The sequence below is a fragment of the Trachypithecus francoisi genome, unplaced genomic scaffold (genome assembly GCF_009764315.1).
Source record: "Trachypithecus francoisi isolate TF-2019V2 unplaced genomic scaffold, Tfra_2.0 Contig00208, whole genome shotgun sequence".
Lineage (NCBI taxonomy): Eukaryota > Metazoa > Chordata > Mammalia > Primates > Cercopithecidae > Trachypithecus > Trachypithecus francoisi.
Genome location: NW_022680507.1, coordinates 187,955 through 207,731, shown reverse-complemented (window position 1 = coordinate 207,731; position 19,777 = coordinate 187,955). Strand labels below are relative to the sequence as shown.

Here is a 19,777-nt window from a genome sequence, read left to right as displayed (position 1 = left end):
AAACAGCCTGTGAATATGGGTCTACTTTGCGACTTTTGACTTTGGCACTGGGGAGGCACCATGGCAAAATGGTGAAGAAATTAATCCTGGCTCTGCTACTGATCAAATGTGTGATCTTGAGAAGGTTACTTAGTCTCTTTGTAGATCATTTAGCCACCCTTAAAATGCCAGTGCCAGTGCAGTACATACCTCACAGCATTATTAAGATGATTAAATGCATTGATATCTGTAAGGTTGTTAGAAGACACACACAGTAAACACCATGCAAGTGTGTGTTAAGTAAATTTAAAAAACCATAAACTTAACACTCTTTCCTCTAAAAACACAAAATAGAAATTAAAAGTACATACAGAGAGGTTTGTGTTGCATACAGCATAATCATTTGCCATTCTAGTATACAAAGTAAAAAACAAAATGAGTATAGAAAGTAAAAAAAGATATTTGAAAACATGTAAGTGATGGAAAATGACCTGCACTTTCAACAATCACATCAACAGTTAATGAAAATACAGTTTGGGTGGATGTTAAGTATAAGTAAAATTGGGGTCATTGAACCAATGTGTTTGTCCGCATTAACAGAAGGTACTTCTCTTTTAACAATTAAGCAAAAATGTCATTTCAGTTTCTTTTCCAACAGAAGTGAATGTAACTTTTGCCTAGGTTCACAGAATGGTGAAATGAAGCTCACTCCTCTTTAAAGTATTATCTTATAAATGTTTCTATACCCTACAGAATCTGAATTATTTTATCTGATAAAACTAGAAAAATGTCCTCATCTTTGGTGTGCAGTGAATTTTCTAAAGTTTGGTGTAGATATACATGAAGATACAGGAAAACCAAATTCCAGAATGATAAAGAGCCTTTTGAAGAACCTAAACCTTATGGTATATTTATGATGTGTTCTGCTTCTTACAGTTGCTTTTTTTTTTTGTCTTGTTTTGTTTTGTTTTGTTTTTGAGACGGTCACTCTGTCGCTCGGGCTGAAGTGCAGAGGAGTGATCTCGGCTTACTGCAACCTCTGCCTCCCGGGTTCAAGCGATTCCCCTGCCTCAGCCTCCCAAGTAGCTGGGATTACGGGCACCTGCCACTAAGCCCAGCTAATTTTTTCGTATTTTTAGTAGAGATGGGGTTTCACCATGATGGCAAGGCTGGTCTTGAACTCCTGACCTCAAGTGATCTGCCCGCCTCAGCCTTCCAAAGTACTGGGATTACAGGCGTGAGCCACCATGCCCAGCTTCTACTGTTGCTTTTTAAGTGAGATGTGAAGGTGCTATGTGGCTACTCAAATGTTTATATTATGAAAGGTTTACTGTCTTAATATGACATTTCTAACGCATCTTAAGAGTGGGATCATGCTCCCTCAAGATGAGGAGAGAGAATAAAATATAGGAAAGAAAGCTTGGTGCTTAAAAGGACAATATAAATAGGACTCTCCAGCCTCCATTTGGGAATTTTAAAATGCAAAACACATCTTAGGCGGGTATACCTGGGGATAGGCTTTCCCATGTAATTAATACTGTTGGAATGACTTTGAACTTGCCATCTCTTTCCTTCACAGAGGGTGAATCCTGGTTTTCATTATTTTAAATTTAGCTGCTTACAGGAATCGATGGCAGTTCATTAGAACTTGGGAATTTTTTCCCCAGGAATGATAGAATCAATTCATAAATTCAACAAATATTATCCCACATGTTATTGGGTTCTATTATCCCCCACTTCTCTGCTGGTTTTCTGAGAATTCAAGTCATAATAAGAGAGCTTGAAACTAGAGCCACCTTCTACATGTCAGCCAGGGCCCTTTCGGAATTTCACTGTAACTTCTAGCTCAGACGCCTGATCCATTTTACCTCTTCTTTTTGTAGTCTTCCAAATAGGGAATGTATCTGTATGGTTTGGGATATTATGTTACTTTCGTTAGAAATTTAGTGAAGTTGTTGTAAACAACATTTTTGAAAGTTTATGTCAATAGCATATTTATTTATGGCTCTAACACAAAATATGATACCTTAAAAGATGTCCACTAAATGGTGACTATTCTCTTTTTCAAAATGCCTTATGATGCTATGTTCTAAAGTAAGAGACGATGGAGAGAACCTTGGGATCTCCTCCTACTCCTTAAAAATTTTTGGCAGAAAAGCATTATCATTATTGTCACTGATGTCAAAAACAAACATTTACTTAGCATCTACTTTCATCCTATGTGTAAGATAAGATTCTTGCCACCACTCTAAGTAGCACAGCTCCATACGGGGAAATTTATCACAGTGAAACATCATCCATTTACACTGACTTGGTGAGCAAGTCTTATGCTCCCTCTCACATCCAAAATAGCCCATGAAATTCAAAGAAGCCAAGTAACCCTATAGTTAATTCAATGCTGGACAATATTGATGCCAAGTAACATGCTGTTCATTTGAATATATCTAATATTGCAACTAACTTTTCATTGTAATAAACATCATACTTGTGTTCCTATTCTTGAAGGAATGTGTGCCAATTAGATATGTACTATATAGTTTTATGTATCAAAAGGAGTAAAGCAAATTGTCCCATTTTATGAGATTACAGCTGCCTTTTTGCTTTCATTGAATTCAACAAATATTTATCAAATACTGCAGTGGGCAGGTGGATCGAGTCTGCCAGGCCTCTTCCTAGGAGGGCTTCCCCACCCACTGTCTCTGGACTTGCAGTGCATCCATTCATACTTACCCACTGTCTGCACAGTTCATGCTCATCTCATCATGGGCTCAAACCGTCATGTATCATAATTTGCTGTTCACCTTGATTATTGCAAGGACATGCAGGTAATAAAAACAGAATCAACAGGAGTCTTTTTCTAAATTTGGGAGGGAGATAATGATAAAAGGACTTCTCCACTGATAAGCTAAGAAGATGTGGGGCTGCCTGAAGAATGAGACTAAGAAAAGAAACATAGAGAGGAAGTGGCAAAATGGTGGCCTGATATGGTTTGGCTCTATGTTCCCACTCAAATCTTATCTGAAATTGTAATTCCTACCTGTTGATGGAGGGACCCATAATCCCCATGTGTCAAGGAAGGGAGGTGATTGGATCATAGCAGCAGTTTCCCCCATGCTGTTCTCATGATAATAAGTGAGTTCCCATGAGATCTGATGGTTTTATAAGGACCTCTTCCCCCTTCACTCACTTCTCTCTCTCCTGCTGCCTTGTGAAGAAGGTGCCTGCTTCCCCTTCTGCCATGATTATAAGTTTTCTGAGGCCTTCCCAGCCATGTGGAACTGTGAGTCAATTAAACCTCTTTCCATTATAAATTACCCAGTCGCAGGTACTTCTTTATAGCAGCGTGAGAACAGACTAATACGTGGCCCTAACAGCATTCACTGAGTGCCTGACCGAGCCATATCTGCAGTTAGCACTACCTCCAGCTCCTTGATTATTCCAAGTAGCATATTTTCCTCTGCTAAAGCTAGTTAGATATCTGAAACATGCAGTTTAAAGATTTTTTTTTTTTTTTTTTAGATGGAATCTCACTCTGTCACCCAGGCTGGAGTGCAACGGTGCAATCTCGGCTCACTGCAACCTCCACCTCCCAGATTCTAGCAATTCTCCTGCCTCAGCCTCCCGAGAAGCTGGGATGACAGGAAACTGCCACCACGCCTGGCTAATTTTTGTATTTTAAGTAGAGACAGAGTTTCACCATGTTGTCCAGGCTGGTCTTGAACTCCTGACCTCAGGTGATCTGCCCACCTTGGCCTCTCGAAGTGCTGGGATCACAGGTGTGAGCCACTGTGCCCAGCCCAGTTTAAAGATTCTTATTAAAAACATTTACTCATTTACTATGCTTTAGCTAACTTCTGTGTGCAGGAGAAAGCCAAAAAGTACAAGTCATAGTCCCTGCTCCAAATGAACTCTGAACCTAAAGAGCAGTGGCAAGCATATTTATAACTGAAATAAATGGTCAGAGATGCTACAGCAATAATGTATACACAGTAACAAAGATGAGGGTATGGCAAAGATTAACAGAGGTGGTTGTAACTCCACAAGTAGAGTTTGATTTAGGCCTTGAAGAAAAAGTAGGGCTTAATGGGACACAGAAGTGTGAAAGGACATTGGAGCAAGAAAATACAGTGAACTAAAGGAACAGTTTATCTTAAGATTCTTTTAAAATATATTTTTAATGCCTAGCCCAGCTCTTTTCATATATTAGACAAAAAGTTTATCTAATGACAGCAAAGGTGTGAAGACAAATGAATAGATACATAATTTATTTGTAGTTAAGACCTTAGCCAATAACATAATCCCCTTTTATAACATTGCTCCTAATGGAAATTATGTTTGTTTTACAATCACCTACTTTATGACATAGCTTCCAGGAAAAGGAGACATAAAAAAGAGTTACTGCTGCAAATGACCAATAGAGAAGGGTAGTTTTAATTAATTGCTAGGCTTGCTTTACTTTTCTTTTCAAGACGTGAACAAGTTCTTTAAATGCTATAAATAAACTCATATATAACATCTATTAAGACTTTTACCATTTTCAAATTATAAATATCCAAATATGAATACCAATCACAAATCTGACCCTAGAAAGAATTAAAGGAAGAAAGATTCTGAGACTCATAGTAGCCGAGTAACACAAAGCTTGGCACATAATAAGAGCTTAGTATTTCACTAATTTGCGCACAGGCTTTAGAGCAGGGCAACCTGGCCTTATAACCTCTGCAAAGATATAGAAAGGCTACCTTAAACTTTATTATATATTTCTCTTTTTTGGGGGGTCATCTATTATATATTTCTATCTTTTTTTTTGAGACAGAGTTTCACTCTTGTTGCCCAGGCTAGAGAGCAATGGTGCCATCTCGGCTCACCACAAGCTCCACCTCCCGGGTTCAAGAGATTCTCCTGCCTCAGCCTCCTGAGTAGCTGGGATTACAGACACATGCCACCATGCCCGGCTAATTTTGTATTTTTAGTAGAGACGGGGTTTCTCCATGCTGGTCAGGCTGGTCTCGAATTCCCAACCTCACGTGATTCACCTGCGTCGGCCTCCCAAAGTGCTAGGATTACAACCATGAGCCACCGCGCCTGGCCCATATATTTCTATCTTTTAACACTGTACAAGTGATATGAGACAGTGTTTATAAAGGAATGGCAAGGAGTGGGCAGACAATAAGTGTAGTAAATATTAATAATAAGATTCTAGTAATAGGAGTGGATGCTCAGGAAAGCAAGGCATTTTACTAACAAAGAATAGACCAAAATCCTTATTTTGTCTCTTTGAAATGAGGTGATTAGATAATTAAATGTTTTAGTAGTTAGGGTGTTTATTTTGATAAAGCACCAATAATGACTAGATCTTGTAGTCCAAATTAAAACACAGCATTTTGGTGAATTTGATGGAGCATAAGGCACTGAAGCTGTCCACCTGTCACCCAACAATATTACTTATTTGACATTGATATTATTTCCTTAATAATCAGCTCCATGATAACAAAAATATTTGAAGGCTAGAAAGCAGTATTTATGTCTGCACAATTTGTGGACCCCTAGCAGCCATGTCCACTGTACAGTTGCTTTGCAATGAAGTACACAGAGCAGAGAATACAGGTTTTCTTTGATTGGGATTTTAAAAAATATTTAGGATATGTGTACATTTGTTACCACATACATACTCACCACCTGGCTATCAAGGATCTGAACCTGTTTTCTATAAAATACATCATTTAAGTATGAAAACTCTGAAAGCTCACCTGCTTTACTATCTCTGTTTTTCAGCTCAATGCATAATATTACATTTGGAACCCTTCAGATATTAAATTAAAATGAAGCTTATAAAATAAATGTCACATTTTTAAAATGTTACTCTTTAATAGAAATAGTTTGATATTTAGTTTCAACATCATGTTGAAAGACCTAAAGATTATCATATATTATCAGATATACTGAGTCACAAATAAATTATATTTCTAAAGGATGGCTATTTTGAATTATATTTTCAGATTGCTATGGTCTGAATGTTTGTGTCCCATCCCAAAAATGTATTTGTTGAATCCTATCCCCGACGGTGATGGTGTTCGGATGTGGGGTCTTTGGGAGGGGAGGAGGTCCTGAGGGTGGAGCCTCATGAATGGGTTTAGTGCCCTTATCAAAGTGGCCACAGAGAGCTTCCTTGCCCCCTCCACCATGTGAGGACAGGGAAAAAGCTGTCATCTATGAACCAGGAAATAGGGACTCAACACACACCATCTGCTAGTGACTTATCTTGGAACGTTCATCTTCTAGAACTGTGAGAAACACATTTCTATTGTTTATTAGCCACCCAGTTCTGGATATTTTGTTATAGCAGTCTGAACAGACTAAAACACAAACGTTATCAAAGAAAAGTCTTATTTTGTTTTATATGAATATGTAACATATGTATAACAGAAATATGTAATAATGTAATATATATAATATAGTATATATATAATTCATATTTTTTGAAAATATATTATTACATTTAGAAAGAATTTACCCAGTGTTCCTTTAAGCAGTCAGTTTTTATAGCATATTTCTAACGGAAAACAGCCATGTGAAACGTAAAAAGCACTTATATTAGTAAGAATGGTTTGATTTGCAAGCTTTACAAACTCAATGCTAACTAAACAAATACAAAAGGGTAGGTGCAGTGGGGAAAGCAAGTCAGGAATATAAAATGCATTGTTTATGCATGAAACCTTTGAAAGCTTATCTGCTGTATCTTATACTTATCTAGAATACCAGTTACAAGCACTGTAATTAAGGAATTCTAATACAATAACAGAAATACTCAGGAAATCCTTACCATCTCTATTTTTCAGTTCAATGTATAATATTACATTTGCATCCACAGGTTCAAGAGTTGCAACCATACCTAGGTGCCTGTCTGTCTCTGTCTCTCTCTCTCTGTCTCTCTCTCTCTCTCTCTTCTCTCTCTGTGTGTGTCTCTCTACCTCATTCTCAGCTCTGGATCCAGCTAAGCTGCCTCTGTTTTCAGGCTGGCTCCCTCCACATAGTGGCATTCACACTGACCTTTTTCATCTATTCCCTCACTGTGTTCCTAGAGATGGTGATCTATGGGAAAGAAGTAGCCCCTCTTTCCATGGTTTCGGATGGGGAATTCTACTCCAAGATTGCAAAAGTTCCTTTCTCTGAAGTCCACGGTGGTCTCAAGACAAGATATTGCTTAAACTAGGCAGAGAGGGCATGTTATCTTGAGTTATTACTGTGAAGCCCCCATGGAAAGGGCAGTGCTCCAGCAGTGTGGTCACACTCCCCTGAAATTAAAGTGCATGTATCTAAGCTGCACAGTTCATTGGGATCAGTTTGCAAGATATGGGGAGGAAGTGACAAAGAAGAGCAGTTATCAAGCAGGAGGCAGAATAAACTAAGCATATTGAATACACATGATGAGAGATTTGGTTTTTTTTTAAAAAAAAAACCAATCACTTGTAACGTTGACCAACAAGAGGTATTAAGGTGTTAAGATGCCGGCCAGAGCAGTGGCTCACGCCTGTAATTCCAGCACTTTGGGAGACCGAGGCAGGAAGATCACCTGAGGTCGGGAGTTCAAGACCAGCCTGACCAACATGTCGCTACTAAAAATACAAAATTAGCAGGGCTTGGTGGCACATGCCTGTAATCCCAGCTACTCAAGAAACTGAGGCAGGAGAATCACTTAAACCCGGAAGGCGAAGGTTGCGGTGAGACGAGATGGTGCCATTGCACTCTAGCCTGGGCAGCAAGAGCAAAACTCTGTCTCAAAAAAAAAAAAACCAGAAAAAAAAAACAAAAAAAGCCAAGACTGGAAAATGAAATAACACCACAAGGAGAGTAGACTGAAAGAACTGATCAGACTCAAAGATTCTGAGATACGGTCCTTTCCCTGGAGCAGGGGTGTGGACAAGCATTCCTTATCCATGTCCATTTCTCCTCCTGTATGAGATACAGAATAAACCTCCTGGGAGGGAGCACTGGAGAGGAAAGCTGGGGCATTTTGTTTCTGTGCTGGGTGCTACTGCAGGCACCTCCCGGAGCTAAAGGTTTCCTACTCCGTAGCTGGTGTGCACAACCAGGACATCTGTGTATGGCTTTGCAATACCATATCATCACACTTCTGTAATTACACATCAGATGTCTTCCTACCCACTGGACTCTGCATCCCTCATAAGGGCTGAATTCTTTCAACTATGTATGACCTGTATCAATGTAACACTTGCTATACAACAGATGCTTAATAATTATATGATAAATGGCTAAATAAACAAACCTGTTTGAAACTAAATTACTAACGAAAACAGATGAGCAAAAATAAGCAAATTAATCACAGAAAAAAACGTTTTAAAGGGCAATTACATTACTATATCTTCAGATCACAATGGTAATTTACATAAATCCAACATCCAAAACAAATATTTATTGATCATATACTATATGCCAAGTGCTAGGCTTGGTGATGAGATGACAAAGACAAATGTGAATGAATATGACATTCTTCCATACATTAGAAAGCTGAACTTTTTTTGTCTTTTGTTTTTTCTTTAGAGATGAAGTCTCACTACACTGCCCTGGCTGAAGATGAACTCCTAGGTTCAAGCAATCCTCCCACCTGAGCTTCCTGAGTGGCTGAGACTACAGGCACATGCCACCTCACCCAGCTGGGAGCTGAACTTTTAACTAGTTACATGAAGATACGATACGAGACAGAGGGGAGTAAGGAGGAAATACTAGTTTAAAATTTTAAGAGTTAAATTATGGAGCATTTTGCTGCTCCAAAGCGACTTACCCTTGGTGAGTTCTCACTCTGCCAGCCAGGTGTAGAAATAGTGGATGCCCTTATCTTTCCTTTAAGTGAAAGATCTTAAAGTTGTGGTGTTCATCCAGCCTGCCCAGTGATAAAGTTTTCGTCTGTCTCCTGAATCGACCTGCCGACAGTGTCCAAATGCAGGAAATACTTGCTCTGTAAACAGCATCCCAGATTCTGGTTCTGTGAATCTAGTCTCTCCTTAAACTTCTGATGCCGACACATCACTTTAAACCAGACCACCTGTCTTAATCCATTCAGGCTGCTATAATAAAGTAGCATTGACTGAGTGTTTATAAAAGAAATTTATTTCCCACAGTTCCGGAAAATGGAAGTCTGAGATCAAGATGCCAAGATGGTCAGGTTCTGAGGAGGTCCCTTTTCCAGTTTGCAGACTACCATCTTCTCCTTGTACTTTTATCCTTACATGGTGGAAAGAGACCTCTCTGGGGTCCCTTTTCTAAGAGTACTAATCCCATTCATGAGGGCTACACCCTCATGACTTAATTAACTTCCAAAGGCCCCGCCTCCTAATACTATCACCTTGGGGGTATTTCAATATGTGAATTTTGGAGGTATACATTCAAACCATACCACAACCAAAGGAGTTAGACCACTGCTTCAGGATTCTGTTAAAATGCAGATGCCGATTCAGGAGATCAGGGATGGGACCTGGGATCCTTCCCTTCTCATGAACTTCCTGGAAGATGCAGTCTGGGGAGGATCACACTCGACCTTAAAGAGTTAGAGGATTGTGGAAGGTTTAAGGACTGGAGTGTGCCTGTATTTTCCTAATGTACGTTGGGCCTTCCCTTCACTAAATTCCAGTGGAGGTAAAGAATTCTGAGTAATGCAGTCATTCTATGATCAGGCAATAAGGTGTTTTCAGGATCAATTTTCTCTAAAGAATAGTTATGTGAATTAAAAACATCTTCCCTAATCACCAAATCAAGGACTCACAGGTGTTGTTGGCCAGAGACGACACACCAAAAGAGAAAGAAAAAGTTCAAGCCAGAGGCAACTTGGAGCGCTCCACCGCTCCTCTCTGTTTTGCCTAAGGTAGAAGAATTCTCTCATCTCCCAGATGCTCCTTTGTAGCCTCAGAGAAAATAAATCTCTGCCCTTAAACCAGGGGACCTGGAGAGCCTTCAGAGATTCCTCCAGGCTTGCTTATTAAGATTAGAGAGGGAAAACACTGTTTGGGGAGAGAAAGAATTATCAGAGTCCTTTAAATCTTGGTGGGCATGGCATGCAATCTTGGCGGTCAGTGAAGCTGCTTAAGTCTGAGCCAGTGGTGCCAGAGGACAAAATGGCCACCTGCTAACGGCCCGCTATGTGGAAAGAGCTTTCCGATTTAGCCCTCTCATTTTATCATCTCAATCTGCACATAGGGCACGCGGGAAACTCAGGTTATGCTACCTGCTCAAGGTCACACAGCCTAAGGTCAACTGAGGATATGAAAGTTCCCCAGAGCCATAGTCCAGCCTTTCCTTTAGATAGCACTTCTTAAAAAACCAAAGGCACACCTTGAAAAACTGCAGGATGTTCAGCCGACAAATAGCCACTGAGTCGGCCCTAGGGGCAGCTGGACTGCCCAAGCGGGCGCAAGGGTGGAGAGGGAGAAGAACCACTTCCGGAAAACAGACGCGAAGAGGAGAAGGCACTTCCGGGGCACAGAAAATGAGGATTATTAAAGAACAGTAGGTTCGCAGGTGAGGGCCAAGTAGCGTTAAAAGATACGCAGGGATTACAACGCCTCTCTAGGGCGTGGGTTAAAATGTCTCTCTAGATACTCGAAGATAACATGAATCTAAACGAGTAAGTCTTGCCTGCGCGAGAGCACGCTCCGGTCTAGCGGCCATCTTGAATCCAGAAGTTTAAATAGAGCAGGCGGGGCCGAGCGGACGCCTGCGTCGGCGCGATGACGTCACATGCCTGCGCGGGAGGCGGTACCGACCCCTGCCGCAGGACTTTCATGGGCGGGGTTGCGTAGAGCGTAGCTCTGCCTTGTTGGCGGAAGGGCGTTGAATGACGGTCGGGCGCCGCCATCTGCTTAAAGGGACTCGTTCAACACGGAAGTGTCCTGGGGCTGCATTGGTACGGAGCCCTGGGGTCCAGCAAGGGTGTGCTTCTGCGGGACTGATGCGGGGACCACCCCGGCTCCGCCGGCCTCCAAGCCGCCGGAGGGCACTGTGCCTGTGCTGGCTGGGCCTGGCCGCCTGGATGCTGAGCACCCAAACCTCTTCCCATCCCCATTTGCAGAAGTGGAATCAAAACTGGGGCTCTCCCCCGGATCGTTGACTGGGGTACAGTCTACGCGGACGCCAGCGCAGCCTGCGGCGGCCGAGCCTCCTGCCCTCACAGGGCCTGGCCGGGTGCATCAGGAACAGGCGGTCTTAGGTCCCTAAATTCGAGGCCCTGCAATGTGCCTCATCTTGGGGTCCCTGAATGGGGCCCTCGGGCCCCCAAGGAAACCCTGAGGCCTTCAGAATGGACAGCCTTGTGGAGGCACAATTTCATTCACATGGGCAAGTAGTGCGCACTGAGGCATAGGAAAACATAATTTTCTATTTAGATGTGTTCCAAGTATAAAGTGGCGTGGCTGACATTTCATGGAGCCTTAAATTGCCTTCGCCAGTCATGACCTCAGTTAGTCTTGAGATACTTGGCAAAGAAATGTATTGCATTGTTGAGTGATTGCTTATTGCATTACTGAGTGATTGTATTGGCGTTCATAAAAATATGGGTGCTCATAATAGAAATGGGGAAGGGGAGTAGGGAACTATATTTGAAATTTTCTGATACACTTACCAAGAACAAATGTATTGTTCATTTAGAATTTGATACGGTCTCTAATAATTTTCTGTTTCATAATGGTAGTGCCGCCCCCACCCTGCAAAACGTTTCAAAGGGTCAAGAGAAAAGACCAAATGCCCTTGCCAATTGGAATGTATACATCTGTTTCTTGCCAAGTAATTAAATCGTAGATTGCGTAATCTATGTACCGAATAAATGTGGAATGTTGGGGTTTTTTTTTGTTTGTTTCTTTGTTTTTAATGTATAAGACTTGGGTCAAGGTGAGGAGGGAAAGAAAAGATTTCCTTGAAATATTCTTGTGTTTAATTAGAATTAATTGAAACCACTGTGCTTAAAACAGAGAATGATGTTAGAAGAAAGCCTTGGAACGATGATCAACATAAGACTACACAGTACGTGGGATAAACTATTCCAACTTACAGCATTTTTGCTTTTTGTATTGCCAGTGCTGCAGCTAGAATGAAGCACATCAACCTGTCATTTGCAGCGTGTGGATTTCTGGGCATTTACCACTTGGGGGCAGCATCTGCACTTTGCAGACATGGCAAAAAACTTCTGAAGGATGTCAAAGCTTTCGCTGGGGCGTCTGCGGGATCCTTGGTTGCTTCTGTTCTGCTAACTGCACCAGAAAAAATAGAGGTAATTAAGTAGTAACTTAGACTGTGTTGCTCATCAAGAAATTAAGACCCAAAGGCAAACATGAGCATTGACTCTACTAAGTTAACACGGCAGAGAATTAATCCTTTGCTTGGAAACAGAAAGGATTAGGACTTTTCTTTTAAGATGTAATTATTAGGGATCTGTGCTCTGGTTGTGGGAAAGATTATTTTGGGTGATAGTGAAATAAGGAAATAAAATGACATATTACTCTTGAGTTTTTATTTATCCTTAAGATTCCAGCTCTGTTCCTTTCAAGCAAAGGATATTTCTTCTTTCTATGATGAGAAGAGCATGGGGCCTGTTTTCAAGGCCTTGAACATGTGGGCAACAAGTCTCTACTCACTGCTACATAGAAATAGATATATAAATTAAAATGTGGGCATGCAATTTCTATTAAGTGGAATGGTATAGGAATTTAATTCTTTTTTAATTCTCACAGTAAGAGGAAGCTGTGAGTTCCAAGCAATTTATCCAGAAGTAATACAAATAAGTCTTCGTTCAGTATTTTATTTAATGCAATCTATGTTTTAAAAATCTGTTTTCTGCTATCCAGACAGTGATCAATCATTTACTGACTGTGAGAGCTGGATTCTGTAGTTGGAGGATATATTTGTTAATCATTACATACTTTAGCAGCTTTGAACAATAATGAAATAATAATTTAACACCCTCATGCCCAAGAATGAATTTCAGTCACATTTAAAATTCTAAAACTATGCAATTTTAATCATCAAAATCTCATTTCAGATCTTTTGTGAGCTGCTTATCAAAGGGAAGCTAGATTTGAGGCCAATCATTCAGAAATCCACTTATCTTCCTGTCTTTATATGGTTGATTTACAGGGAACTAGAAAACTGATTTAAAAACTGCAGAGATTAAACAGGATGAGAACTGTAAGCCATGCAAGGTATAAATGAGGTGGGAAAATTCCCCCTAAACTAGCAGATTCATATGCTTTGAATTACAAGCTACCTCCTTCCCATAACTGTGTTTCATTTTTGAAGCAGGGGACTCTCAGGGTGTTACTTCTTCCTTTTTACTGCAGTCTTTTCTTGAGCTGTGGCAAATCCTAAGCTTTGGAGTTATGTAGACTTGGTTTCCAATTCTCAGCAAATTAAAAATGTATTATATGATTTAGAATTAACCTGATTTGGAAATACTGCAATAGTACAGCCACTTATACTTAACTGAAATTCTGCCATGTTAAGACATTGAATAATTTACCTGAATTGGAGAGTTGATGCCATCCTCTTCTCAGATTAGTTTACCTATTGTTATTTATTTTTTGCACTAAATGAGAGACTGGGTTATGTTGTCTGATGGTGCTGGTATGATGAAAAGATGTCTTTATCTGGTGCTCCCATGGGAAGGTAGAAAATAATTTTCTTCGTTTCCTTAGGGCATCCTCATTTGTTCTTCTTCAAAATAATTTTTCAGCCAAAGTAACCCTTTGACTTAAGGTTATTTTAGTTCCTTTATATTTAGCATCTGAAATAATCCACCTGTAGGATAGCCTTGAGTGTTTTTTAGCAAATGTTTCTACCTACTCAGATTCGTGTTTGCTTGGTTCTTCCTGATGATGTAAGTTCCTCAAGCTTTTTACTGTTGTGACAAATACGTGTGTAATTAATCTTGTTCCGAGCTTATGCATGAATAATTAAGAGAGCCCTGATACGGGGTATGTTTTAAGTGGTAGGCAAATTTAGACGTTGATGTGGAAGAACTCAATGCTACAAGTCTTTCCTCTGCCCTCACAATTTGCGAGGAAGCCATGGTGCTAGACTCAGTGGGGAACTCAAAGATGAATAGGTCCATCTTTAATAAGTTTACAGTCTGGTCCGGGCTATGGAGAGTATTGAATATAACTAAAATTAGTACAAAGAAATAGGCTAGGTGGGTAGTCTAGCTCAGTAGAATGAACATACATTTGGTGGGGCTATCCCCATTTCTCACCCAGGAGCTTCCTGCAGCCTATATCCGTTCAAGCTCTCTACAATCCACCTACCTCACAGCACTTAGAGTGATGTCACCCAAAGGTATATCTGATCACCTCATTACCCCTGGGGCAGAGGCTGTCTGTTGACTTAGGATAATGTGACCCACGTTTCTCAGCTTGTATCACAAGGCCCCATGTGACTTAGCCCTACTTATGGCTTGCCATAGGGATGCATTTCAGCTCTGTGCCCGTCTCAGAGTTGTTCTTGCTGTTGTTTTTACTATCCTCTGCTTTCACCTTCATCCCCTGCCCAACTCCTGTTTAAGTCCCAGCCTGGGTGTCAAATTGGAGGGAAACCTTTGGCAACCCACGAGGTTGGAGGTTGACACACACCATATTCATTTCCTGTTGCTGCTTTGCAAAGGACCTTCAACTTAGTGGCTTAAAACAGCATGTGTTTATCATCTTCCAACTCTGGAGGTCTTAAGTCTAAAAGGGTCTCACTGAGCTAAAATCAAAATGTCCTTGCTCACTCTCTCCAGAGGCTCCAGGGGAGAATCCATTTCCTTACCTTTTCCAGTTTCTGGAGGGTGCCCAGACTCCTTGGCTCCTGACCCCTTCCTTGATTTCTAAAGCCATAAGCACAGCATCTTCAAATCTCTCCAACTCTACCTCTCCTACCTCCCTCCTTCCCTTACAAGAACCCTTTCGATGACACTGGTCCTACCCAGGTCATCCAGGATTATCTCCTCATCTCAAGGTCCTTAATTGGCTCTACAAAGTCCCTTTTAACAAAGGTCTCCTAGTCACAGGTTCCAGGACTAGAATGTGGATATCTTTGTGGGGAGAGGAGAGACCACTGCAATAAGATAGCCACTTAACTGAAATTCTGCAATGTTAAGACATTGAATAATTACCTGAATTTGAGACTTGATGTCCTCATATTCTCAATTAGTTTACCTGTTATTATTTATTTTTTGCACTAAATGAGAGCCAAACACACCCTCGTGGGGGCTCTCATAGCCCTCTGTCACCTGCTCTTGGAGGCACTTATGAATCTCATGAGGACAGTTTCTTTGTGTCTTGTCCTGTCCAAGTCCCAGTGCCTAGCCAAGTATGTGGTGTCCAGTTAGTGCCAATTAATTCATTATTTAACCAAAAGAGACTTGGGTGTAAATCCTGGCTCTGAGACTCTTTTTAGTGAGATATTGGGATAGGTACTTGAACTCTCAATCCTCCGTTTTCTTATCTGTCAAGTGGGATGGTTATACCCACCTTGCAGGGTGATGTGAAGATGAACTGACAGTGTCACCTCTGTGGATCCCAGTCCAGGGTAGACAGAGCATCGCTGAAAGACTTTATAAAATACCAGTGCCCAAGATGAATCTCCGATGACTGGTTCAGTCTGTGCAAACCATAGACGTCACCACTCCTATTTCTGTCACTGGTGCTGTCATTTGTAATCAGCTTTGTTGCAGGGTTGTAATCAAACTGCTGCTGAGACCACAAAATAGGTGTGGGAGAGAAGGTTAGTTGCGCTGAGGAAACCTTTTGAAGAATGTGCTCAATTAAAATTCAGATTGAGCCTTCAAGGATTTTTCAGATGGGGCAAATGCCATTTAAGGTGCTTTACAAAGGAAAAAACAAAAAAGATTAGGATTTTGAGAGTGTAACCTTGCAAAGGGCCTGAGAGTGGTGGGTGAGGCCCAGCAGTGGGGAATTTGCACACCTTTAATAATGATACATAGGGTCACTTCTTAATTTCTTTTTTTTAGGAATGTAACCATTTACCTACAAGTTTGCCGAAGAAATCAGAAGGCAGTCTTTTGGGGCAGTAACACCCGGTTATGACTTCATGGCCCAACTAAGGTATACAGAGTACATTTTGCCCAAAAGTACATGGAGACAGAATGTTGACGACTCTCTGTACAAACAGTGGCAAGTTCAGCATTCTCTCTTGTAAAATATTTACAGGGTGTTCAATAATTAAAGGTGAATGATGCAGATTGCTTTTTCTTTAGAAGTGGAATGGAGTCGATTCTTCCTCCCAATGCTCACGAGCTGGCCCAGAACCGACTGCATGTATCCATCACCAACACCAGAACCAGAGAAAATCACTTAGTCTCCACTTTTTCCTCCAGGGAGGACCTCATTAAGGTAATAAAGCCATGTTTCCTATTTGAAGAAATCAGCAAGTGCTGATTTCAATACTTTATATAAAAGTAATGAGTATTACCATGGTCTTTAGATCCTGTGTCTCTTATCAGGCCCAATAGATGGTTGAGTGCTCAGTAAATTACGTGTTTGATGAAAGTATTCACCAGGATCCCTCCTGAGGCCGCCTCATGATGCACTGTGATCCAAAAGCTCCCTGTACTTGTTCAGTGTCTTCCTGCAATGTTCAGATCTCACATTGATTATGTGAAGCAAGTCGCTGATGCAATTTAGTAGCAATAATAATTCCCGAAATCTATGTGGCTAATACTTTGGAGTGTATGTAGGGTTTTTAACATGTACTCTCTTATTCAGTCCTTCAAGTCCTTCTGTAAATCAGGTAGGATAGGTGTTATTGTGACCCTTTTATGTTTTTGTTTTTGTTTTTGTTTTGAGATGGAGTCTCGCTCTGTTGCCCAGGCTGGAGTGCAGTGGTGCAATCTTGGCTCATTGCAACCTCTGTCTCCTAGGTTCAAGCAATTCTCCTGCCTCAGCCTCCTGAGTAGCTGGGATTACAGGCATGTACCACCATGTCCACCTACTTTTTGTATTTTTAGTAGAGACAGGGTTTCACCGTGTTGGCCAGGCCAGTCTTGAACTACTGACCTCAAAGATCTGCCCGCCTGGGCCCCCCAAAGGGCTAGAATTACAGGCGTGAGCCACCGCACCTGATACCTTTTATGTTTTAACAGAGAAGTGAATGAAAAGATTTTATATGATGTATGTACCAATGTACCCAAGATTATCCTGCGTGGCAGTGGGAGCCAATCTGGTACCCAGGTCTCTTAACTTTTCAATCTAATATTCCATTTTGTTTCTTCCATTTTGTTCTGATGTCTTTCTGTCCAAACACATTTGAAAGTTGGTTGATTGAGAATTCATTATCTCTGGGAAATACTTCAGCTGATTGATTTCCAAATACCAATGTGCCTGCTGTGGTAATACACTGAATATTTGTAGGGTGGAAAGAGTGTATTTCTTTTGGAATTTTTTCTTGTTTTTCCCTCTAGTGCAAATCATAACAAGCCTCAGGTAATAGGGAGAATGTATGTTTTCATACAGCGGAAGGTAATGGGTTGAGAGTAAGTGGTAAAATTCCATATATTTGGATGCTGTCATTTGAAATACTTAATGAAATGTTGAATTGACAAGTAAAATTACTTGGCCACTTAATAGGTTAGAATATTTTTCCTCAATATCCCTATTACGTCAGTCTGTCACTTACAAGTTAAGAGTCTTTCTATCTTATAAGAAGACATTATTCTGTAATCTCATTACAATATTATGTAGATTTGACAGTGTAAGGGAAGAGCTGGGCAACCCATGCTAAGTGGTCCTAAGTCATCAATGTCCAATACAGACAGATAAGGCTTGCGGTAGGCAGACACGCATCTTCGTGTTTATCTAGGAACAGACTATGTGCTCTTGTGACATAAAATGAGAGGGATTCTGCCCCCAGCTCTCTCTTTCTCATGGAGTCCATCCCTGGCTTCTCTGTCTACAATGACAGAACTCTCAGCCCCTGATCTCCCTACATCCCTCCTGATTTACATATCACTCTTTAGCATGCTACCTCTTTACTGCTGTCCTGTTTAGCTTTTATTGTCCATCCTCCTTCACCAGAATGTAAGCTCCAAGAGGCAGGGCTTTCTCTGGTTTGCTCACTGCTACAGCCCAGTACCTGCCACACTGCCAGCCATTGTGTAGGCACTCTGTAATATGTGTGAAATGAATGGATATGAACCAAGGTTGTATCTGTTACACTGGCTTGATTTAAAACAAAAGAAAAGAAAGAAGCTGGGCCCTCCGTACTCTATGACCCGGGCAAAATCACATAGCTGGCTGGGGCCCAGCTGTGACTGTGGTCCACGCGTCTAGCATTCTTACCTAACTCTACTCCACGCTGGATAAAATGTTCATCCTCCCTATCCATCTCTTTTATGTGGCAAACAGAAGAATGACACCCAAAGCTGCCCTTACCCTAATCCCCAGAACCTGTCCAGATGTAACCTTACCTGTCAAAAGGGATTCTGTAGATGTAATTAAGTTTAAGGTCTGAGATAGAAGGATGATCCCATATTATCCAAGTGGACCCAAACTAAGTACCGGAATCTTGAAAAATGGACATGTTTCCCGGATTCTGTGTACCATGGCTGGTTTGGAGATGTGAGAGCCACATGCTAGGGGAGCACAGAGACTTCTAGGAAAGCAGCTCCCCACTGTCAGCCAGCAAAGAAAAGGGGGCACCTGCCCTGTAACCTGTGGAACTGAATTCTCCTAACACCTGAATGAGCAAGGAGACACATTCTCCACCAGAGCCTCCAGAAAGAGACACAGTCCTGCTGACACCTGGATTTTCCCAGTGAGACCCATACCAGACTTTGGACCCTCAGACTGTATGACAATACCTGTGTCTTGTTTGAAGCAGTTACATTTGTAGTAATTTGTTATAACAGCAATAGCAAACTGTTGCTGTTAAGAAAACATGATGTTTTTCTAGTTCCTTTGTTTTGGATAATAACTATTCAGAGAATTCGTGTAATTACTTAAGTTCATTGAACAGAAGAGAAATTGTTGACACAAATGTGTAATACTTGTAAGGAGAATATCGAATAATTGACATTTATTCTGGGTTCTACAAGAAACATTCTACGTGTTTAGGAGGATGTTTTAACCTTTTTCAGAATTAAAAAGAAGGAAGGATGAATAGTTCCTTGATAGCAGATGGTGACTGTTAAACTGTGAAACCTATGCCTGGAATACTCAGGAAGAATTTAGCAGAAAAGAGTGAGAGTGCGGGAAGACTAGGGATGATGTAGCAAAGGAATAAGCGTGAAGAGGAAGTAAAGTAACCCCCTGCCAGATAGGGACATGATCAAGTATATATGTTCCGTGAAAGAAGAGGATGGTGGAGAATGTTGTCTGAGGTGGTGCCATGGAGGATGGTGCTTCTGACCTTTTTGGTTGGGGTTGGGGAGGCTGCCTGCAGGTCACCCCACTCCCTTTAGGTGGAGACAAGAGGCTCTGAAGCCATGAATTGAAGCAGCTCGATGATGGGTAGCTGCAGGTCTCCCAGGGCTTGGTACACCTGGCTCTGAACACACGGCCTGAGGTCTTGATATGGTTTGTCTCTGTCCCCACCCAAATCTCACCTTGAATTGTAGTTCCCATAATTCATATGTATTGTGGGAGGGACCCAGTGGGAGATAATTGAATTATGGGGATGGTTTTCCCCATCCCATACTGTTCTCCTGGTAGTGAGTAAGTCTCACGACATCTGATGGTTTAATAAGGGGTTTCTGCTTTTGCTTCTCTCTCATTCTCTCTCCTGCCTGCTGCCATGTAAGACA

General features: G+C 41.2%; 1 protein-coding gene and 1 long non-coding RNA gene across 2 annotated transcripts in view; one reads left to right on the top strand and one right to left on the bottom strand.

Annotated features, from left to right (window-relative positions):
- LOC117078306 overlaps nt 1–10,676 on the bottom strand; it is a 41,511-nt gene extending 30,835 nt beyond the window's left edge. The window contains exon 1 of the long non-coding RNA XR_004434973.1: nt 8,783–10,676. This is a non-coding gene — a long non-coding RNA (uncharacterized LOC117078306). The remainder of the gene's footprint in view (nt 1–8,782) is intronic.
- Nucleotides 10,677–10,746: 70 nt separating this feature from the next.
- The window catches only part of PNPLA4 (patatin like phospholipase domain containing 4), a 29,172-nt gene continuing 20,141 nt past the window's right edge, over nt 10,747–19,777 (top strand). The window contains 5 exon segments of the mRNA XM_033201670.1: nt 10,747–10,897; nt 12,064–12,256; nt 15,989–15,995; nt 15,998–16,082; nt 16,235–16,370. Of these exon segments, the coding sequence (XP_033057561.1) occupies nt 12,077–12,256; nt 15,989–15,995; nt 15,998–16,082; nt 16,235–16,370 (408 nt within the window). The 5' untranslated portion in view covers nt 10,747–10,897; nt 12,064–12,076.